General features: G+C 44.1%; 2 protein-coding genes across 4 annotated transcripts in view; one reads left to right on the forward strand and one right to left on the reverse strand.

The window, feature by feature from the left end:
- The window catches only part of LOC135513699 (protein mono-ADP-ribosyltransferase PARP8-like), a 104,329-nt gene extending 89,838 nt beyond the window's left edge, over positions 1–14,491 (forward strand). For both annotated transcript variants that reach the window (XM_064936571.1, XM_064936572.1), the window contains 4 exons: positions 710–777; positions 4,680–4,749; positions 7,449–7,533; positions 10,901–14,491. In XM_064936571.1, coding sequence (XP_064792643.1) covers positions 710–777; positions 4,680–4,749; positions 7,449–7,533; positions 10,901–11,003 — 326 coding nt within the window. In that variant the 3' untranslated portion in view covers positions 11,004–14,491. The remainder of the gene's footprint in view (positions 1–709; positions 778–4,679; positions 4,750–7,448; positions 7,534–10,900) is intronic.
- Positions 14,492–15,135: 644 nt separating this feature from the next.
- Positions 15,136–23,413, reverse strand: si:dkey-3h3.3 (uncharacterized protein LOC100144568 homolog). Of its 2 annotated transcripts, none has more exons than XM_064936573.1 (4): positions 23,144–23,413; positions 21,286–22,266; positions 20,807–21,024; positions 15,136–16,206 (listed from the first exon to the last, which is right to left on the reverse strand). In XM_064936573.1, exons 1-4 carry the CDS (start codon positions 23,165–23,167, stop codon positions 16,137–16,139), a joined length of 1,293 nt encoding a protein of 430 aa, XP_064792645.1. In that variant the 5' UTR covers positions 23,168–23,413; the 3' UTR covers positions 15,136–16,136. The 2 variants fall into 2 exon arrangements, with proteins under 2 accessions (XP_064792645.1, XP_064792646.1); XM_064936574.1 differs by having other exon boundaries at positions 23,298–23,410.
- Between the last annotated feature and the right edge of the window lie 981 nt (positions 23,414–24,394).

Here is a 24,394-nt window from a genome sequence, read left to right on the forward strand (position 1 = left end):
TGTGACTGAGAATGTTGTCCTACCAGAGTAGTTACAGTTATGTGTGACTGAGTCTGTTGTCCTACCAGAGTAGTTACAGTTATGTGTGACTGAGTCTGTTGTCCTACCAGAGTAGTTACAGTTATGTGTGACTGAGTCTGTTGTCCTACCAGAGTAGTTACAGTTATGTGTGACTGAGTCTGTTGTCCTACCAGAGTAGTTACAGTTATGTGTGACTGAGTCTGTTGTCCTACCAGAGTAGTTACAGTTATGTGTGACTGAGTCTGTTGTCCTACCAGAGTAGTTACAGTTATGTGTGACTGAGTCTGTTGTCCTACCAGAGTAGTTACAGTTATGTGTGACTGAGTCTGTTGTCCTACCAGAGTAGTTACAGTTATGTGTGACTGAGTCTGTTGTCCTACCAGAGTAGTTACAGTTATGTGTGACTGAGTCTGTTGTCCTACCAGAGTAGTTACAGTTATGTGTGACTGAGAATGTTGTCCTACCAGAGTAGTTACAGTTACAATGTAACAGATAAACTCTGCAGTACGTGAACCAAGACACTGTGACCGACATGTTCTTTCTGCACAATAAAGTCAAGATTTATGTACTCTCCTGTTTTTTATTTTTTATGTTTGTTTTTTTTTAAACGTGTTTTCAGAGCAGAGCAGTGTCTGATTTGCAGACCAAATGTTGTCCTGATTGTTATAATAACATCTCTCCCATTCAGGGATGAACAAAAAACAGCTGAAAGTTACTTCGAAGGACGATACTGCTACAAACAAGACCAACTTACAGGTAATCAGAATGAAAACTCACCAAAACTTCTGTATAGTGCGGTGTTAAAACTGGTGTTAACTGGGGGAAATGAACGTTGTGTCCACTTCTGTACGGTGTTAAAACTGATGAAAATGAACGTTGTGTTCACTTCTGTACGGTGTTAAAACTGGTGTTAACTGGGGGAAATGACCGTTGTGTTCACTTCTGTACGGTGTTAACTGGTGTAAATGAATGTTGCGTTCACTTCTGTACAGTGTTAAAACTGGTGTAAATTAACGTTATATTCACTTCTGTACGGTGTTAAAACTGGTGTTAACTGGTGGAAATGAACGTTATGTTCACTTCTGTACAGTGTTAAAACTGGTGTAAATGAACGTTGTGTTCACTTCTGTACGGTGTTAAAACTGGTGAAAATGAACGTTGTATTCACTTCTGTACGGTGTTAAAACTGGTGAAAATGAACGTTGTGTTCACTTCTGTACAGTGTTAAAACTGGTGTAAATGAACGTTGTGTTCACTTCTGTACGGTGTTAAAACTGGTGTTAACTGGTGGAAATGAACGTTATGTTCACTTCTGTACAGTGTTAAAACTGGTGTAAATGAACGTTGTGTTCACTTCTGTACGGTGTTAAAACTGGTGAAAATGAACGTTGTATTCACTTCTGTACGGTGTTAAAACTGGTGAAAATGAACGTTGTGTTCACTTCTGTACAGTGTTAAAACTGGTGTAAATGAACGTTGTGTTCACTTCTGTACGGTGTTAAAACTGGTGTAAATGAACGTTGTGTTCACTTCTGTACAGTGTTAAAACTGGTGTAAATGAACGTTGTGTTCACTTCTGTACGGTGTTAAAACTGGTGTTAACTGGGGGAAATGAACGTTGTGTTCACTTCTGTACGGTGTTAACTGGTGTAAATGAACGTTGTGTTCACTTCTGTACGGTGTTAACTGGTGTAAATGAACGTTGCGTTCACTTCTGTACAGTGTTAAAACTGGTGTAAATTAACGTTATATTCACTTCTGTACGGTGTTAAAACTGGTGTTAACTGGGGGAAATGAACGTTGTGTTCACTTCTGTACGGTGTTAACTGGTGGAAATGAACGTTATGTTCACTTCTGTACAGTGTTAAAACTGGTGTAAATGAACGTTGTATTCACTTCTGCACGGTGTTAAAATTGGTGTTAACTGGTGGAAATGAACGTTGTGTTCACTTCTGTACAGTGTTAAAACTGGTGTAAATGAACGTTGTATTCACTTCTGTACGGTGTTAAAACTGGTGTTAAAACTGGTGTTAACTGGTGGAAATGAACGTTGTGTTCACTTCTGTACAGTGTTAAAACTGGTGTAAATGAACGTTGTATTCACTTCTGTATGGTGTTAAAACTGGTGTTAAAACTGGTGTTAACTGGGAGAAATGAACGTTGTGTTCACTTCTGTACGGTGTTAAAACTGGTGTTAAAACTGGTGTTAACTGGGGGGAATGACCGTTGTGTTCACTTCTGTACAGTGTTAAAACTGGTGTAAATGAACGTTGTATTCACTTCTGTACGGTGTTAAAACTGGTGTTAACTGGGGGGAATGAACGTTGTGTTCACTTCTGTACGGTGTTAAAACTGGTGTTAACTGGTGGAATGAACGTTGTGTTCACTTCTGTACAGTGTTAAAACTGGTGTTAACTGGGGGGAATGACCGTTGTGTTCACTTCTGTACAGTGTTAAAACTGGTGTTAACTGGGGGGAATGAACGTTGTGTTCACTTCTGTACGGTGTTAAAACTGGTGTTAACTGGGGGGAATGACCGTTGTGTTCACTGGGGGAATGACCGTTGTGTTCACTTCTGTACGGTGTTAAAACTGGTGTTAACTGGGGGGAATGAACGTTGTGTTAACTGGGGGGAATGACCGTTGTGTTAACTGGGGGAATGACCGTTGTGTTAACTGGGGGAATGACCGTTGTGTTAACTGGGGGAATGACCGTTGTGTTAACTGGGGGAATGACCGTTGTGTTAACTGGGGGGAATGACCGTTGTGTTAACTGGGGGAATGACCGTTGTGTTCACTTCTGTACAGTGTTAAAACTGGTGTTAACTGGGGGGAATGACCGTTGTGTTAACTGGGGGAATGACCGTTGTGTTAACTGGGGGGAATGAACGTTGTGTTAACTGGGGGAATGACCGTTGTGTTAACTGGGGGAATGACCGTGGTGTTAACTGGGGGAATGACCGTTGTGTTAACTGGGGGAATGACCGTTGTGTTAACTGGGGGAATGACCGTTGTGTTAACTGGGGGGAATGACCGTTGTGTTCACTTCTGTACAGTGTTAAAACTGGTGTTAACTGGGGGGAATGACCGTTGTGTTAACTTCTGTACAGTGTTAAAACTGGTGTTAACTGGGGGGAATGACCGTGGTGTTAACTGGGGGGAATGACCGTTGTGTTCACTGGGGGGAATGAACGTTGTGTTAACTGGGGGAATGACCGTGGTGTTAACTGGGGGAATGACCGTGGTGTTAACTGGGGGAATGACCGTTGTGTTAACTGGGGGAATGACCGTTGTGTTAACTGGGGGAATGACCGTTGTGTTAACTGGGGGGAATGACCGTTGTGTTAACTGGGGGGAATGAACGTTGTGTTAACTGGGGGATTGACCGTTGTGTTAACTGGGGGGAATGACCGTTGTGTTAACTGGGGGGAATGAACGTTGTGTTAACTGGGGGGAATGACCGTTGTGTTAACTGGGGGAATGAACGTTGTGTTAACTGGGGGAATGAACGTTGTGTTAACTGGGGGAATGACCGTGGTGTTAACTGGGGGAATGACCGTGGTGTTAACTGGGGGAATGACCGTTGTGTTAACTGGGGGAATGACCGTTGTGTTAACTGGGGGAATGACCGTTGTGTTAACTGGGGGAATGACCGTTGTGTTAACTGGGGGAATGAACGTTGTGTTAACTGGGGGAATGACCGTTGTGTTAACTGGGGGAATGACCGTTGTGTTAACTGGGGGGAATGAACGTTGTGTTAACTGGGGGGAATGACCGTTGTGTTAACTGGGGGGAATGACCGTTGTGTTAACTGGGGGAATTACCGTTGTGTTAACTGGGGGGAATGACCGTTGTGTTAACTGGGGGGAATGACCGTTGTGTTCACTGGGGGAATGACCGTTGTGTTAACTGGGGGGAATGACCGTTGTGTTAACTGGGGGAATGACCGTTGTGTTAACTGGGGGGAATGACCGTTGTGTTCACTGAGGGAATGACCGTTGTGTTAACTGGGGGAATGAACGTTGTGTTAACTGGGGGAATGAACGTTGTGTTCACTGGGGGAATGAACGTTGTGTTCACTGGGGGAATGACCGTGGTGTTAACTGGGGGAATGAACGTTGTGTTAACTGGGGGGAATGACCGTTGTGTTAACTGGGGGAATGAACGTTGTGTTAACTGGGGGGAATGAACGTTGTGTTAACTGGGGGAATGAACGTTGTGTTAACTGGGGAATGAGCGTTGTGTTAACTGGGGGGAATGAACGTTGTGTTAACTGGGGAATGAGCGTTGTGTTAACTGGGGGAATGACCGTTGTGTTAACTGGGGGGAATGAACGTTGTGTTAACTGGGGGGAATGACCGTTGTGTTAACTGGGGGAATGACCGTTGTGTTAACTGGGGGAATGACCGTTGTGTTAACTGGGGGAATGAACGTTGTGTTAACTGGGGGGAATGACCGTTGTGTTAACTGGGGGGATGAACGTTGTGTTAACTGGGGGGAATGACCGTTGTGTTAACTGGGGGAATGAACGTTGTGTTAACTGGGGGGATGAACGTTGTGTTAACTGGGGGAATGAACGTTGTGTTCACTGGGGGGAATGAATGTTGTGTTAACTGGGGGAATGAACGTTGTGTTCACTAGAGTTGTGTCCTTTTGCAGTCAACAAAGAAAGGACAGCAGCCCCAGTTTCTGCAGAGTCGGAACCTGAAGTGCATAGCCTTATGTGAAGGTACGTACGTGTGCTCCGGGCCGGAGTAACCTCAGAACAACCATGGAGACATGAACACATACACTGTCTTCAGAATGTTTTCACACCCCCGGGATTTCTTCCACATTTTGTTTTGGTACAGTCTGAATTTATTAAAATGGATAACTTTTTTGTTTTTAATAAATAAATGTCACTGGCCTATACACAATTACCCATCATGTCAAAGTGGAATTACGTTCTTCGAAATGTGTGACAAATTAATTAAAACAATTAAAAGCTGAAATGTCTTGTGTCAATAAGTATTCAACCCCTTTGTTATGGCAAGACATAATATGTTCAGGAGTTTAAAAAAATACAAGTGTTTCACAAGTCACATAATAAGTTGCATGGTCTCACTGTGTGTGCAATAATAGTGTTTAAAACATATCTCGTCTCTGTACCCCACACATCCAATCATATGTAAGGTCCCTCAGTCGAGCAGTGAATTACAAACACTGATTCAACTACAAAGACCAGGGAGATTTCTCTATGCCTCGCAAAGAAGGGCACCTATTGGTAGATGGGTAAAAATAAAATAAAAAGCAGACTGAATATCCCTTTGAGCATGGTGAAGATATTAATTAAACTTTGGACAGTGTATCAATACACCCAGTCACTACACAGATACAGGTGTCCTTCCTAACTCAGTGTATCAATACACCCAGTCACTACAAAGATACAGGCGTCCTTCCTAACTCAGTGTATCAATACACCCAGTCACTACAAAGATACAGGCGTCCTTCCTAACTCAGTGTATCAATACACCCAGTCACTACAAAGATACAGGCCTCCTTCCTAACTCAGTGTATCAATACACCCAGTCACTACAAAGATACAGGCGTCCTTCCTAACTCAGTGTATCAATACACCCAGTCACTACAAAGATACAGGCATCCTTCCTAACTCAGTGTATCAATACACCCAGTCACTACAAAGATACAGGCGTCCTTCCTAACTCAGTGTATCAATACACCCAGTCACTACAAAGATACAGGCCTCCTTCCTAACTCAGTGTATCAATACACCCAGTCACTACAAAGATACAGGCGTACTTCCTAACTCAGTGTATCAATACACCCAGTCACTACAACGATACAGGCGTCCTTCCTAACTCAGTTGCCGGAGAGGAAAGAAACCGCTTAGAGATTTCACCATGAGGTCAATGGTGACTTTAAAACAGTTACAGAGTTTAATGGCTGTGATAGGAGAAAACTGAGGATGGATCAACAACATTGTAGTTATTCCACAATACTAACCTACTTGACAAGAGAGAAAAGAAAGAAGCATTTACGGGATTAAAAGTATTCCAAAATATGCATCCTGTTTGCAACAAAGTAATACTGCCCCCAAAATGTGGCGAAGCCATTCACTATTTGTCCTGAATATAAAGTGTTATGTTTGGGGAAAATCCAATACAACAAATTACTGATTACCACTCTACATATTTTCAAGCACAGTGGTGGCTGCATCATGTTATGAAAAGCTTGTAATTGTTAAGGACTGGGAAGTTTTTCAGGATAAAAAATTCACGGAATGGAGCTCAGCACAGACATAATTCTAGAGGAAAACCTGGTTCAGTCTGCTTTCCACCAGACACTGGGAGATGAATTCACCTTTCACAATAGCAATAACCTAAAACAAATTTTATGTAATCCATTTTGAATTCAGGTTGTAACGCAACAAAATGTGGAATAAGTGCCTACACTTTCTGATGTCACTGCATGTGAACTCTATTTTAATATATGTGTATATAAAGAGTTTATTTCCAAAATGAAATATTTCACATCTGACTTTTTCATCAAAGTATTGCTTACCTGTGTGTACAATATTCCTATTCACAGATTTTCTTTAAGTTCATATTTTCAAATATGTATTCAAATGTTTTTTTCACAAAACGCTACAGATGTATGTAGGATCTTAATTTGAGCCAGTATGCTATGTCATGAAAATAATCCCGCAACAACAGGAAATGTGAATTATGTGGATTATAATTAAGGTTTGACATTTTTTTTAAGGACAAATAGTCTTACATTTTAAAGTGGAAATTATAACTTTAGAAGCCTTTTAAAACATTGAATACACTACAAGGTTGCATTTCCTACTGTGCAGGAAAATTCTCAGCAACAAAAATTATCAAATTAAAATCCTACATCTGAATAGATCCATTGTGTAGCTGGAATAGAATGTTGGTTTCCTGTATAATTGACTGGGATATGTGGTTATCTTAAGATGAATGCATGAACTATAAGTCACTCAGGATAAGCGCATCTGCTAAATGTAAATGTTTTGCATACAGATCTCATTACTGTATTGAATTGGGAAAAAAAATATTACAAATGTATTATTTGAACAGTTCTTTATTAAAAATGTAGTTATTTGTTACATTCGACTGTGTAAAACCGAGCAGTACTACTTATTTCTCTGAGAGTGAGTTGGATGTACCGTATAGAATTTTGCACCAAACAAAATGATTATTTGTCTCTCTGAAATTAAACCAAGTGGTACGATTTTAAACAAACACCATGCCATGATTAGATAGTGAGGGGGGGGGAGGGGGGAACAAGATTTAATTTCAGAATTTCTTTTATTAAACAATAAATGTTAATTTTCTAAATAAATAAACATTTCTGAAAATGAATATATAGCATTGTTTTTGCAATAAACTCTTTGTCCTCTTCCAGTAATCACATCCCCTGACCTGCACAAACATGGGGACATCTGGGTCGTTCCCAACACTGATCATGTCTGTACACGCTTCTTCTTCCTGTAAGTAGGCTTAAACAGTATTCCTTGCAGTAGTTATTGGACGGTATGCCCTTTATTGACAGCCCTTACAGTCGTCTCCAATTCATCAAAGCAGACCAGGGGTTAGGGTAGTAGACTAGGGGTTAGGGTAGTAGATTAGGGGTTAGGGTAGTAGATTAGGGGTTAGGGTAGTAGACTAGGGGTTAGGGTAGAAGACTAGGGGTTAGGGTAGTAGACTAGGGGTTAGGGTAGTAGATTAGGGGTTAGGGTAGTAGACTAGGGGTTAGGGTAGTAGACTAGGGGTTAGGGTAGTAGACTAGGGGTTAGGGTAGGAGACTAGGGGTTAGGGTAGTAGACTAGGGGTTAGGGTAGTAGACTAGGGGTTAGGGTAGTAGACTAGGGGTTAGGGTAGTAGACTAGGGGTTAGGGTAGTAGACTAGGGGTTAGGGTAGAAGACTAGGGGTTAGGGTAGGAGACTAGGGGTTAGGGTAGAAGACTAGGGGTTAGGGTAGGAGACTAGGGGTTAGGGTAGTAGACTAGGGGTTAGGGTAGTAGACTAGGGGTTAGGGTAGTAGACTAGGGGTTAGGGTAGAAGACTAGGGGTTAGGGTAGGAGACTAGGGGTTAGGGTAGTAGACTAGGGGTTAGGGTAGTAGACTAGGGGTTAGGGTAGAAGACTAGGGGTTAGGGTAGCAGATTAGGGGTTAGGGTAGGAGACTAGGGGTTAGGGTAGTAGACTAGGGGTTAGGGTAGTAGACTAGGGGTTAGGGTAGAAGACTAGGGGTTAGGGTAGTAGACTAGGGGTTAGGGTAGTAGACTAGGGGTTAGGGTAGTAGACTAGGGGTTAGGGTAGAAGACTAGGGGTTAGGGTAGGAGACTAGGGGTTAGGGTAGTAGACTAGGGGTTAGGGTAGAAGATTAGGGGTTAGGGTAGTAGACTAGGGGTTAGGGTAGTAGACTAGGGGTTAGGGTAGAAGACTAGGGGTTAGGGTAGGAGACTAGGGGTTAGGGTAGGAGACTAGGGGTTAGGGTAGAAGATTAGGGGTTAGGGTAGTAGACTAGGGGTTAGGGTAGTAGACTAGGGGTTAGGGTAGTAGACTAGGGGTTAGGGTAGGAGACTAGGGGTTAGGGTAGTAGACTAGGGGTTAGGGTAGTAGACTAGGGGTTAGGGTAGTAGACTAGGGGTTAGGGTAGTAGACTAGGGGTTAGGGTAGTAGACTAGGGGTTAGGGTAGAAGACTAGGGGTTAGGGTAGGAGACTAGGGGTTAGGGTAGAAGACTAGGGGTTAGGGTAGGAGACTAGGGGTTAGGGTAGTAGACTAGGGGTTAGGGTAGTAGACTAGGGGTTAGGGTAGAAGACTAGGGGTTAGGGTAGGAGACTAGGGGTTAGGGTAGTAGACTAGGGGTTAGGGTAGTAGACTAGGGGTTAGGGTAGAAGACTAGGGGTTAGGGTAGCAGATTAGGGGTTAGGGTAGGAGACTAGGGGTTAGGGTAGTAGACTAGGGGTTAGGGTAGTAGACTAGGGGTTAGGGTAGAAGACTAGGGGTTAGGGTAGGAGACTAGGGGTTAGGGTAGTAGACTAGGGGTTAGGGTAGTAGACTAGGGGTTAGGGTAGTAGACTAGGGGTTAGGGTAGAAGACTAGGGGTTAGGGTAGGAGACTAGGGGTTAGGGTAGTAGACTGGGGGTTAGGGTAGTAGACTAGGGGTTAGGGTAGAAGACTAGGGGTTAGGGTAGAAGACTAGGGGTTAGGGTAGTAGACTAGGGGTTAGGGTAGTAGATTAGGGGTTAGGGTAGTAGACTAGGGGTTAGGGTAGGAGACTAGGGGTTAGGGTAGTAGACTAGGGGTTAGGGTAGTAGACTAGGGGTTAGGGTAGGAGACTACGGGTTAGGGTAGTAGACTAGGGGTTAGGGTAGTAGACTGGGGGTTAGGGTAGTAGACTGGGGGTTAGGGTAGTAGACTGGGGGTTAGGGTAGCAGACTGGGGGTTAGGGTAGCAGACTGGGCGTTAGGGTAGCAGACTGGGCGTTAGGGTAGTAGACTAGGGGTTAGGGTAGTAGGTAGGGGTTAGGGTAGTAGACTAGGGGTTAGGGTAGCAGATTAGGGGTTAGGGTAGCAGATTAGGGGTTAGGGTAGGAGACTAGGGGTTAGGGTAGTAGACTAGGGGTTAGGGTAGTAGACTAGGGGTTAGGGTAGCAGATTAGGGGTTAGGGTAGGAGACTACGGGTTAGGGTAGTAGACTAGGGGTTAGGGTAGTAGACTAGGGGTTAGGGTAGTAGACTAGGGGTTAGGGTAGCAGATTAGGGGTTAGGGTAGCAGACTAGGGGTTAGGGTAGGAGACTAGGGGTTAGGGTAGTAGATTAGGGGTTAGGGTAGGAGACTAGGGGTTAGGGTAGTAGACTAGGGGTTAGGGTATGAGACTAGGGGTTAGGGTAGAAGACTAGGGGTTAGGGTAGGAGACTAGGAGTTAGGGTAGGAGACTAGGAGTTAGGGTAGCAGACTAGGGGTTAGGGTAGAAGACTAGGGGTTAGGGTAGAAGATTAGGTGTTAGGGTAGGAGACTAGGGGTTAGGGTAGCAGATTAGGGGTTAGGGTAGGAGACTAGGGGTTAGGGTAGCAGATTAGGGGTTAGGGTAGGAGACTAGGGGTTAGGGTAGCAGACTAGGGGTTAGGGTAGCAGACTAGGGGTTAGGGTAGGAGACTAGGGGTTAGGGTAGCAGACTAGGGGTTAGGGTAGAAGACTAGGGGTTAGGGTAGCAGACTAGGGGTTAGGGTAGCAGACTAGGGGTTAGGGTAGCAGACTAGGGGTTAGGGTAGTAGACTAGGGGTTAGGGTACTAGACTAGGGGTTAGGGTAGCAGATTAGGGGTTAGGGTAGCAGACTAGGGGTTAGGGTAGCAGACTAGGGGTTAGGGTAGCAGATTAGGGGTTAGGGTAGAAGATTAGGGGTTAGGGTAGTAGATTAGGGGTTAGGGTAGTAGACTAGGGGTTAGGGTAGTAGACTAGGGGTTAGGGTAGTAGACTAGGGGTTAGGGTAGTAGACTAGGGGTCAGGGTAGTAGACTAGGGGTCAGGGTAGCAGACTAGGGGTCAGGGTAACAGACTAGGGGGTTAGGGTAGCAGACTAGGGGGTTAGGAAAACAGACTAGGGGGTTAGGGTAACAGACTAGGGTAGGGTAGAAGACTAGGTTTAAAGGTCCTTTAAATGTTTATCAAAGTGGTCTGTTATTAAAGAAATAACACATACCGGTATTTGATAATACAAGTGAATAAACATTTAGGTTTGACATTTTCCAAGAGTCTTATATTAATAGCTAGAGTTCCCACAGGGAATTTGTTCTATGGGGGGTTGGTACTGAGAAGTGGTGTTCTTGTGTGATTCTTCTTCTGGTCCAGTTATGAAGATGGTCAGGTGGGGGATACGAGCATCAACACACAAGACGCTGGCATCCATCGAGAGATCCTACGAGTCATCGGCAACCAGACTGCCACGGGATGAACAACACAGCAATACTGCTGCCTCTCCTCCTCCACCTCTCAGCTCAAAGCTGGATTTTTTTTTGAGCTGCGGAGGCCCGTCGTGCAAAGTGTTTCCTTCCGATCAACGCAGAGAACACACAAACAACTTAAAAGTTTGGAACACAACAAAACTTGAGGGACGAACACATTTTTGCTAAGTTTCTAAATACTATGAAGAATCCTGCTTTTCCTGAAGACACAGTGCGTCTCTGTTTGACTGATTGGTACGATTTCATTTTTTGTAGAGAATGTTTAAAACGGTAAAACTCTTTGGTGAATATTTGGAGACTTTTTGCTAGTAAATGTGGGCTTTTTCGGGAAAAATAACTAGGAAAAAGGTCCCATCCATCTGACCTGGTTTACTATAGAGTTGTACCTTTTTAAAGTACACTGTATACTGAAGGTGTTGATATGCACTGTTTCTTAATGTCATATATTTGTTCCAACAACTGGTTCATAACCTAAAAAACGACATTATTTTCCACTTGACTATTTTGTGTGTGTGTGTACATACACACAGTACCAGTCAAATGTTTGGACACACCTACTCATTCCAGGTTTTTTTTTATTTTTTACTATTTTCTATATTGTAGAATAAGTGAAGACATCAAAACTATGAAATAACACATATGGAATCATGTAGAAACCAAAAGTGTTAAATACATCAAAATATTTTATGAGATTCTTCAAAGTAGCCATCCTTTGCCTTGATGACATCGTTGCATTCTCTTGGCATTCTCTCAACCAGGTTCGCCTGGAAAAAAATCAAATTTGGACTCCAGACCAAAGGACAGTCTAATGTCCATTGCGTGTGTTTCTTGGCCCAATCAAGTCTCTTCTTCTTATCGGTGTCCTTTAGTAGTGGTTTCTTTGCAACAATTGGACCATAAAGGCCTGAGTCACGCAGTCTCCTCTGAACAGTTGATGTTGATCTGTCTTGTTACTTGAACTCTGAAGCATTTATTTGGCTTGCAATTTCTGAGGCTGGTAACTCTAATGAACTTATCCTCTGCAGCAGAGGTAACTCTGGGTCTTCCGTTCCTGTGGCGGTCCTCATGAGTGCCAGTTTCATCATAGCGCTTGATGGTTTTTGCGACTGCATTTGAAGAAACTTTAAAATTTCTTGACATTTTCAGTATTCACAGACCTTCATGTCTTAAACTAATGATGGACTGCCGTTTCTCTTTGCTTATTAGAGATGTTCTTGCCAAATAGGTATTTTACCAAATAGGTCTTTCTTCTGTATATCACCCCTACCTTGTCACAACAGAACTGATTGGTTCAAATGCATTAAGGAAATAAATTCCACATTCACTTTTAACAAGGCATACCTGTTAATTGAAATTCATTCCAGGTGAAGCTGGTTGAGAGAATGCCTCATGAAGCTGGTTGAGAGAATGCCAAGAGTGTGCAAAGCTGTCATGGCAAAGGATTTATTTAACACTGTTTTGGTTACTACATGATTCCATAGTTTTGATGTCTTCACTATTATTCAACAATGTAGAATAAAGAAAAACCCTTGAATGAGTAGGTGTGTCCAAACGTTTGACTGGTACTGTGTATATATAACATGGAATTGTTACCAATATAACGTGTGTGTGTGTGTGTATACGTTATATTGGTAACCATTCCATGTAGACTGAGGCACACAGGAAAATAATGAGTAGAATCGACATTAAGGCCAGGATTCAATACATTGAGTAGAATCGACATTAAGGCCAGGATTCAATACATTGAGTAGAATCGACATTAAGGCCAGGATTCAATACATTGAGTAGAATCGACATTAAGGCCAGGATTCAATACATTGAGTAGAATCGACATTAAGGCCAGGATTCAATACATTGAGTAGAATCGACATTAAGGCCAGGATTCAATTAGGACTGCGCACGGTCCGCATTTTAGTGCAGTTGACATTTTAAAGGTAATTTCCCATTCGAGGCCGACATCTGCAGCGTTTACTTAGGCCATCTCCTCAATCGTGGTAACATTGCCTTTTAAATGGTGCATAGCCCAAAATGGGCAGTCCGATTGAATCCGACCCTGGTGTAAGACCCTTGACTGACATGTCGTCAAAAAAATGAGCAGAAATGTATGCTGTGTTAATTTAGGAAGTAGATCAATTTCCTTCACATACCATACCAAGAAATGTATATATTGGTTTCTTCTCCTTTTATAAGGGGGTCTACTGGTTTACAATGGCGAAGACTGATTCCAGTCAAGAATTTATACATTTGTCAATTCACAAAGTTTCACGCACATACCACTCACAACCAGTTCAACACCTATTTTCAAATATAAAATAAAACATTTCAGATTTATATTTGTACTTTTGATTTAAAACTATGGGTGGATTGTATAATCGACACCCCAATTTAAAAGAACATTTTAAATAGTTTCCTTTTGTTCTGGGGCTTCTATACATATTAAGCATTGGTGTTTGCTGCTGTTGTTTATGTGTATATATTGCTGTGATTTTAATGACCAATCAGAGCTCAGATTGATGTATTCTAACCCTTCTGTTCATTGTAAATGATATATTTCTAAGAATGGATGTTAGTTTAAAGTAGACATTGGTCATAGAGGACACCAACCACTCTGTACATGATACAAGTCTTAAGTTTCCTAGCAAAAAAAAACAGTACTGTAGAAAACAGGTCATATATATATTTTTTTTTAATAAAACAAAAATGAATGACTAATGATTTTACCATTTTAAATATATGTCAGGTTATTGTAACAAATATAAACACAGACGGGGAATTAAATTAGCATCGCGTTGTTCATTTTTTATATTCCATAATTCAGTGGCCAAATCACATTAATATTGTTTTAATAATATCGGTCGTTGGAATAGTAACACGAACCTGATCAGATGGTCGTTGGTTTCGTGACTTTGGTTTATTAAGATCCCAAAGACGTTTTGTTACTAATATTTCGTTTATAATCTGTATTACTGACATTTTTTTTAGCAGTGCCACAGTGTCATGTATCTAATGAAGAAGGGTATAGTGTTGCAACTGGAAACACATAAATCAAGTGCACCAAGAGATGACGTCATGAATATCAATAAAATTTAAATTTAATTTAAAAAAGGAACTTAGGAGATACAAACTTAAGTCAAATATTTCACAAGAAATGTTAATTAGTAGGTGAGCAATATGATGGTCAGCGGTATACTTTGATCTCTTATCTGGGTGTCTTAGTATTTTATTTTTTTAAGTACTATATTATTATGCTACTTATCATTTGGTGCCTTATAGACATGAATTAATGGTAATATAACAATACATACTGAGTATTTTGTCACAACAAACAAGGCCAAATATTTTCTGTATTGAGTTTACAGCTTTTTCTTTATTCTTCAAATGAATTCAGCTTTTTTTTGGGGGGGGGCTTTTTACAAGTTATGAAAATAGTAGCTTATGTACTTGTTTATGTTCAATAAATTAATAGAAGAAACCACAATTTGTTTCAATTTCTTTACTCTGAATGGTTTCTGTGAGTGTGAGATGGGGGGGGGTTCTTTACTCTGAATGGTTTCTGTGAGTGGGAGATGGGGGGGGGTTCTTTACTCTGAATGGTTTCTGTGAGTGGGAGATGCGGGGGGGGGGGTTCTTTACTCTGAATGGTTTCTGTGAGTGGGAGATGGGGGGGGGGGGTTCTTTACTCTGAATGGTTTCTGTCAGTGGGAGATGGGGGGGGTTCTTTACTCTGAATGGTTTCTGTCAGTGGGAGATGGGGGGGGTTCTTTACTCTGAATGGTTTCTGTCAGTGGGAGATGGGGGGTTCTTTACTCTGAATGGTTTCTGTGAGTGGGAGATGGGGGGGGGGTTCTTTACTCTGAATGGTTTCTGTGAGTGGGAGATGGGGGGGGGTTCTTTACTCTGAATGGTTTCTGTGAGTGTGAGATGGGGGGTTCTTTACTCTGAATGGTTTCTGTGAGTGGGAGATGGGGGGGGGGTTCTTTACTCTGAATGGTTTCTGTGAGTGGGAGATGGGGGGGGGTTCTTTACTCTGAATGGTTTCTGTGAGTGGGAGATGGGGGGGGGGGTTCTTTACTCTGAATGGTTTCTGTGAGTGGGAGGTGGGGGGGGGTTGTTCTTTACTCTGAATGGTTTCTGTGAGTGGGAGATGGGGGTGGGGTTCTTTACTCTGAATGGTTTCTGTGAGTGTGAGATGGGGGGTTCTTTACTCTGAATGGTTTCTGTGAGTGGGAGATGGGGGGGGTTCTTTACTCTGAATGGTTTCTGTGAGTGGGAGATGGGGGGGGGTTCTTTACTCTGAATGGTTTCTGTGAGTGGGAGATGGGGGGGGGGGGTTCTTTACTCTGAATGGTTTCTGTGAGTGGGAGATGGGGGGGGGGGGGGTTCTTTACTCTGAATGGTTTCTGTGAGTGGGAGATGGGGGGGGGGTCTTTTTCTGTTTTTAGTGGGCGATCCCTGTGCGATTTCTAGTCTAACATTCCTTTGTCTGATCTTGTTTTTTGTTGTTGTTTTGCTCACCGTTTTTGTTTGTTTCCTGATTCCTTTTAAGTTTGGTGTGTGGCCTTTTGTTTGCCTCTTCTTGGGCAGATCTAGTGGGCGCTCACGGTGGGTGTCGTTACCACGGTGGGTGTCGTTACCCCGGTGGGTGTCGTTACCCCGGTGGGTGTCGTTACCCCGGTGGGTGTCGTTACCCCGGTGGGTGTCGTTACCCCGGTGGGTGTCGTTACCCCGGTGAGTGTCGTTACCACGGTGGGTGTCGTTACCACGGTGGGTGTCGTTAGCACGGTGGGTGTCGTTAGCACGGTGGGTGTCGTTAGCACGGTGGGTGTCGTTAGCACGGTGGGTGTCGTTACCACGGTGGGTGTCGTTAGCACGGTGGGTGTCGTTACCACGGTGAGACACGCCCATGACTGTCTTTCAGAACCCCTCCTAAAACCTGTTTTGTTCTGATTATCAGTGACTGTTAAGTACCCCTTCTGTTTTAGTGACATTATTTGGTTTTCTTGTTGGGGAAATGTAACAATCCTCATTTCACAACCTGAAGCAGCTGTGTGTACCAGATGTATTTGTGACCTCTCTTTCTTCATTCTTGCATATGGGTAGTTGCGAGACATGCAGATGACATGTCAATAGATCCCTTTGACCTTCAGTTCATCCTGTAGACGTCTCAGGTAGTCGGGGTCAGGGTATCCATAGCTGGGAAACCATCAAAACAAAAAACAACGTAAGTTCATAACGACGGTCCCCCTTTTGAGTATGTACTTCCTATAATGGAATTTAAGGTAACGCTTCAATCTTGCAGATCTAATGCAGTAGGATGCCGTTATAATGCATTGAAATACATGATATGAGAATGCATAACCCCCTTTATAATTAAGCAATTAAGGCCCTGGGGGTGTGGTATATGGACAATATAGAAGGTTGGTGGCACCTTCATTGAGGAAAACAGGCTTTGTGGTAATGGCTGGAGCGAAATACATGGAATGGTATCAAAAACATCAAACATACGGTTTCCATGTGTTTGATTCCATTCCCTCCGCTCCGTTCCAGCCATTATTATGAGCCAGCCTCCCATGGCTGATTTAACATGACGCGGAGTGCCTGGACACAGCCCTTAGCCGTGGTATATTGGTTATATACCCCAGAGGTGCCTGGACACAGCCCTTAGCCGTGGTCTATTGGTTATATACCCCAGAGGTGTCTGGACACAGCCCTTAGCCGTGGTATATTGGTTATATATCACAAACCCCAGAGGTGTCTGGACACAGCCCTTAGCCGTGGTATATTAGTTATATACCCCAGAGGTGTCTGGACACAGCCCTTAGCCGTGGTCTATTGGTTATATACCCCAGAGGTGCCTGGACACAGCCCTTAGCCGTGGTGTATTGGTTATATACCCCAGAGGTGCCGGGACACAGCCCTTAGCCGTGGTATATTGGTTATATACCCCAGAGGTGTCTGGACACAGCCCTTAGCCGTGGTATATTGGTTATATACCCCAGAGGTGCCTGGACACAGCCCTTAGCCGTGGTATATTGGTTATATACCCCAGAGGTGCCTGGACACAGCCCTTAGCCGTGGTATATTGGTTATATACCCCAGAGGTGCCTGGACACAGCCCTTAGCCGTGGTATATTGGTTATATACCCCAGAGGTGTCTGGACACAGCCCTTAGCCGTGGTATATTGGTTATATACCCCAGAGGTGTCTGGACACAGCCCTTAGCTGTGGTATATTGGTTATATACCCCAGAGGTGTCTGGATACAGCCCTTAGCCGTGGTCTATTGGTTATATACCCCAGAGGTGTCTGGAAACAGCCCTTAGCCGTGGTATATTGGTTATATACCCCAGAGGTGCCTGGACACAGCCCTTAGCCGTGGTATATTGGTTATATACCCCAGAGGTGTCTGGACACAGCCCTTAGCCGTGGTCTATTGGTTATATACCCCAGAGGTGTCTGGACACAGCCCTTAGCCGTGGTATATTGGTTATATACCCCAGAGGTGCCTGGACACAGCCCTTAGCCGTGGTATATTGGTTATATACCCCAGAGGTGTCTGGACACAGCCCTTAGCCGTGGTATATTGGTTATATACCCCAGAGGTGTCTGGACACAGCCCTTAGCTGTGGTATATTGGTTATATACCCCAGAGGTGTCTGGATACAGCCCTTAGCCGTGGTCTATTGGTTATATACCCCAGAGGTGTCTGGACACAGCCCTTAGCCGTGGTATATTGGTTATATACCCCAGAGGTGCCTGGACACAGCCCTTAGCCGTGGTATATTGGTTATATACCCCAGAGGTGTCTGGACACAGCCCTTAGCCGTGGTATATTGGTTATATACCCCAGAGGTGCCTGGACACAGCCCTTAGCCGTGGTCTATTGGTTATATACCCCAGAGGTGTCTGGATACAGCCCTTAGCCGTGGTATATTGGTTATATACCCCAGAGGTGTCTGGACACAGCCCTTAGCTGTGGTATATTGGTTATATACCCCAGAGGTGCCTGGACACAGCCCTTAGCCGTGGTATATTGGTTATATACCCCAGAGGTGTCTGGACACAGCCCTTAGCCGTGGTATATTGGTTATATACCCCAGAGGTGTCTGGACACAGCCCTTAGCCGTGGTATATTGGTTATATACCCCAGAGGTGTCTGGACACAGCCCTTAGCTGTGGTATATTGGTTATATACCCCAGAGGTGTCTGGACACAGCCCTTAGCCGTGGTATATTGGTTATATACCCCAGAGGTGTCTGGACACAGCCCTTAGCCGTGGTATATTGGTTATATACCCCAGAGGTGTCTGGACACAGCCCTTAGCCGTGGTCTATTGGTTATATACCCCAGAGGTGTCTGGACACAGCCCTTAGCCGTGGTATATTGGTTATATACCCCAGAGGTGTCTGGATACAGCCCTTAGCCGTGGTCTATTGGTTATATACCCCAGAGGTGTCTGGACACAGCCCTTAGCCGTGGTATATTGGTTATATACCCCAGAGGTGCCTGGACACAGCCCTTAGCCGTGGTATATTGGTTATATACCCCAGAGGTGCCTGGACACAGCCCTTAGCCGTGGTATATTGGTTATAGACCCCAGAGGTGTCTGGACACAGCCCTTAGCCGTGGTATATTGGTTATATACCCCAGAGGTGTCTGGACACAGCCCTTAGCCGTGGTATATTGGTTATATACCCCAGAGGTGTCTGGACACAGCCCTTAGCCGTGGTATATTGGTTATATACCCCAGAGGTGTCTGGACACAGCCCTTAGCCGTGGTATATTGGTTATATACCCCAGAGGTGTCTGGACACAGCCCTTAGCCGTGGTATATTGGTTATATACCCCAGAGGTGTCTGGACACAGCCCTTAGCCGTGGTATATTGGTTATATACCCCAGAGGTGTCTGGACACAGCCCTTAGCCGTGGTATATTGGTTATATACCCCAGAGGTGTCTGGACACAGCCCTTAGCCGTGGTATATTGGTTATATACCCCAGAGGTGTCTGGACACAGCCCTTAGCCGTGGTATATTGGTTATATACCCCAGAGGTGTCTGGACACAGCCCTTAGCCGTGGTATATTGGTTATATACCCCAGAGGTGTCTGGACACAGCCCTTAGCTGTGGTATATTGGTTATATACCCCAGAGGTGTCTGGACACAGCCCTTAGCCGTGGTATATTGGTTATATACCCCAGAGGTGTCTGGATACAGCCCTTAGCCGTGGTCTATTGGTTATATACCCCAGAGGTGTCTGGACACAGCCCTTAGCCGTGGTATATTGGTTATATACCCCAGAGGTGCCTGGACACAGCCCTTAGCCGTGGTATATTGGTTATATACCCCAGAGGTGCCTGGACACAGCCCTTAGCCGTGGTCTATTGGTTATATACCCCAGAGGTGTCTGGACACAGCCCTTAGCCGTGGTATATTGGTTATATACCCCAGAGGTGTCTGGACACAGCCCTTAGCCGTGGTATATTGGTTATATACCCCAGAGGTGTCTGGACACAGCCCTTAGCCGTGGTCTATTGGTTATATACCCCAGAGGTGTCTGGACACAGCCCTTAGCCGTGGTATATTGGTTATATACCCCAGAGGTGTCTGGACACAGCCCTTAGCTGTGGTATATTGGTTATATACCCCAGAGGTGTCTGGACACAGCCCTTAGCCGTGGTATATTGGTTATATACCCCAGAGGTGTCTGGACACAGCCCTTAGCCGTGGTATATTGGTTATATACCCCAGAGGTGTCTGGACACAGCCCTTAGCCGTGGTATATTGGTTATATACCCCAGAGGTGTCTGGACACAGCCCTTAGCCGTGGTATATTGGTTATATACCCCAGAGGTGTCTGGACACAGCCCTTAGCCGTGGTCTATTGGTTATATACCCCAGAGGTGTCTGGACACAGCCCTTAGCCGTGGTATATTGGTTATATACCCCAGAGGTGTCTGGACACAGCCCTTAGCTGTGGTATATTGGTTATATACCCCAGAGGTGTCTGGACACAGCCCTTAGCCGTGGTATATTGGTTATATACCCCAGAGGTGTCTGGACACAGCCCTTAGCCGTGGTATATTGGTTATATACCCCAGAGGTGTCTGGACACAGCCCTTAGCCGTGGTATATTGGTTATATACCCCAGAGGTGTCTGGACACAGCCCTTAGCTGTGGTATATTGGTTATATACCCCAGAGGTGTCTGGACACAGCCCTTAGCCGTGGTATATTGGTTATATACCCCAGAGGTGTCTGGACACAGCCCTTAGCCGTGGTATATTGGTTATATACCCCAGAGGTGTCTGGATACAGCCCTTAGCCGTGGTATATTGGTTATATACCCCAGAGGTGTCTGGACACAGCCCTTAGCCGTGGTATATTGGTTATATACCCCAGAGGTGTCTGGACACAGCCCTTAGCCGTGGTATATTGGTTATATACCCCAGAGGTGTCTGGACACAGCCCTTAGCCGTGGTATATTGGTTATATACCCCAGAGGTGCCTGGACACAGCCCTTAGCTGTGGTATATTGGTTATATATCACAAACCTTTGAGGTGCCTTATTGCTATTATAAACTGGTTACCAATGTAATCAGAACAGTTAAAATAAATGTTTTGTCACACCTGTATACGGTCTGATATACCACGGCTGTCAACCAATCAGCATTCAAGGATCGGACCACCCAGTTTATAAAATGTCTTGTAATTAGCTCATTATACGTGTAAGTCATGCATTACCAACAGGTAACCGTTCTACAGAATGGAGTGCATCCATCCATACTGTACTTACCAACTGGTGCCTCCACTCCTGGAGGTTTTATGGTGAATGTCGTTCCACGTGACCATGTTTTCCATGCCTGTGGTGGAAGATCGGCCAATAGTGAACGTGAGTCGCTGGTCGAAGGCCCTCTTCAGGAGAGCCAGAACATTCCTGCCCTCTGAGGAATCTGGGAGATACGCTGTACGTGATGCACCCTGGTAAGTCTGACCTGGGTTGGGATGCTCCTCCTATGTGACCAAATCAGTAGAACATAAGAGGATCGACATGAGCAAGGCTCTGTGTAGATTTGCGCATCTTTGATCACGTAAAAAGGGTGGGTGCTTGGGGATTCTGGCCATCGTCTTGCTGAAGGAAGGACATTCGCTAGGAAGGATAAACTAAGAAAGGATGAAAACTAGGAAAGGATGAAAAAATGCACAGCACTGCTAGTTATATGTCCGTGGTAGAATAGTGGCTTTGTATGTAGTTTGAATGTTTAACTCGCTTACCTTCTGTATTCCACTTGGAATGTGGTACTGAATCACGATTGTTCCATACTTGTCATATCCAGACAAAGAAGATCTTTCCTTAGTAACAGCCATAGTCCCGCCCTTTGGCTGCGTCCCCTTCAGTTCCCCATAGACTGCCCCACAGGTTGGACAGACAGGTTTGGTCTCGAACGCCTTCTCCAGACAACCTCTACAGAACGAGTGTTTACATGCCAACGTCTTCTTTCTGTCCTCTTTAATGGTCTCCAGACAAATCGGACATGACTCTTCTTCTTCTTTGTCGTCTGATTGCTTGTTGCGTGTAGTACCAGAGGCTCGGGGGCTAACTCTCTGGGGTGTCAGGGTTCGTTGTGATGTCACAGGGGAACTGGAGCCATGCCGTAGAAAATCCTCCAACATCACAATATGCATGTAGCGCCCTGTCACTGTAGTATTGTCTTTACTGGGGCCTCCTTCAATCAAAAGTTCTGGAAACTGTCCCTGCAAGCTTTTGTAGTAATGTGGATCCAAGCTGTAAGTCTTCACTTTCAGATCTGTGGCGAGTCTCTGATAGAACGTGACAAAGCGCTCTCTGGCGAAATGAACCCGAACCGGGTCTTTTGTGTGGCTTTGAAAGGTCACCACCATTTTGTCACGAGGTTTATTAATTAAGACGTCTTCCCCTTGGATTCTCTTCAACTCCTTTGAGCATCTCTGTTGGATGAAATCCCAAACGGCTCCAACTATGGCCACTGGTTTCACTGGACTAGGTGACCGAGGACGCTGTTGGTGACGAAGAGGACTGTCTCTGAGATTGGGGGCGGCATATCTGTCTAGACTTGACATCTTCACAAACAGGTCCTCTATTTCATCAAATGATCCACGCACTTCGTAATGCAAGGTTCCTGTAATGTGTTTACCACATCCAGTGAGAATGTACTTCACCTGGTTGGGCTCTTTGAAAGTGTTCGGATCTACAGTGAGAGTGACATCTGAAAAGACCTGAAAAACATGAAGCGTTCAGCGAGTTCAATACGTAAATGAGTGTGACATAAATAGCACAATGATAGATGGTTCATTATGAGACCTTATCAGGGGAGGCCTAGTGGTTAGAGCGTTGGGACTAGTAGCCGGAAGGTTGCAAGTTCAAACCCCCGAGCTGACAAGGTACAAATCTGTCGTTCTGCCCCTGAACAGTTAACCCACTGTTCCCAGGCCGTCATTGAAAATAAGAATTTGTTCTTAACTGACTTGCCTGGTTAAATTAAAAATTAAAAGTCTGACCATACATGCACTGTAAAATACATGCAAGGGGCCGCGGCTTTTGTGGAGCGATGGGTATAACGATGCTTCGTGGGTGACTGTTGTTGATGTGTGCAGAGGGTCCCAGGTTCACGCGAGGGGACGGTCTAAAGTTATACTGTTTCACTCAGTTGTGCATTAGCTAACACAACGTGCCATTGAAACACAGGAGTGATGGTTGCCACCTGCATTTTGATAAACAACTAGTCTATCACGAGGCCATATACCTGGGTTGGGTTTCGCTAAAAGCATGGTAGCACTAAAATCATATTTCGTCGATTTACTTTCAATGGAATTAAGCTGATATTAGTGCTCCGATGAATCATTTCGGTCTGCCATAGAGCTCGATGGAGCCAAAACGGACTCAAATCCACACGGACAAGTGTGCAGACTCAACCACGTCGACTGTAAGGTAACGTTACACTGTGTATCATTTGGGAATCTTCGATTACATAAATGAGTAGATTGAAATGTAATGAGCAAGTTTAAATACGTTTAACTACACATACTGATTCATATAGGCTAGATTAGAATGTTGTTTTTTTCTTAATTTTATCTTTAGGGTACACATACATACCTCTTTCAATGACGCATTTGCCATGGGTCAAGTATGTTGTTGTGCGTCCTTCGTTTCTATGAGGTAGAGCCAACTAACTTTCCTGTTCCCGGGGGTCGCTAAATCTACTTCTGCAGTATATAGGAACAAATTATCAAGGCTATATTGTCTTTACCGTAGCAATCTATTTGATCGATGTCCGTCGTTTATTCTTGAGTCGCATTCAGCATTTTTCAAATTTGAAACCGATCCTAAACTGTTCAACCATTTAGTTTCGTTTTGATAAAGGGGAGTGATCTCTTGTGTTAATCCCAGATCAGCTGCTCCGCGTCTCTTCGTCCGCTAGAGGACAGTAGAACACTGTATATACACACTTCACAGAGACGCCACGACTTCTCTTTAAGCAAGATGGTGCTGTTCTCCACAAAATTGACAGCAGGTATCGTCATCATTTCTATTTACACTGGGATCATATTTGTTTAACATTGCTTTCATTGATTATTTCGTCGATGCGCTACAATGTTAAATCACATAGCCTTACACATGTTTTAAATTCGGGAAAAGATAGGTGGCATATTAGATTGGCTAGAATTGAATGTAATTTGGATAAACCAGCATCCCACAAACAAAACATCATATGAAACTATATTTCATGATCTGTATGAGAGTTTCTCTTATCTATGTTTTTCTATTTTTTTTTTTTTAGTAATGAAATCTGATAAACCCGCAATATTGGCAACACTGGGAGACAGATCTCTGTATGCAAATCAGCTGTTTTGGTGACACACTTTTTCTATTCTGGCCGGTAATGATATGGTGCTCTCAGTAACTTAAAATTAATGATACGGTACTCGACTAAGAGTGAGGCTCTGCAATTGAATCGGCGCCGTATTCACAGACGCGCCACCTGCACTAGGACTGCCACTGAATGAAAGACTCTAAATGAAGTCTCCATATAAGAAGACGAGAGCACAGAGATTTCAGGCAGCATTTCAAAAAAAAAATTGGAGACTGCCTGACCGGAACAGAGATCACAGTATGTATGTTTGTAGCCTATTGTATACATGCCGCGGGCGGTTTAGACTGTGGAGCATGGGGCTATTGCAATGGAGTCGGAAAGATTATGAGTTGAGTTTTGAAAGGGACAATTTTATCCTCAAGGTTTATTTAGCCTATTCAGATTCGTTGAAGCCTAATTGTCTTTTAATAACCTCAAAATTGTTTTTGTGTTGTCCTCAAATGTCTGCAATTTCTGTATTGTAGTAATAACAT

This window comes from Oncorhynchus masou, chromosome 25 (genome assembly GCF_036934945.1).
Source record: "Oncorhynchus masou masou isolate Uvic2021 chromosome 25, UVic_Omas_1.1, whole genome shotgun sequence".
NCBI lineage: Eukaryota > Metazoa > Chordata > Actinopteri > Salmoniformes > Salmonidae > Oncorhynchus > Oncorhynchus masou.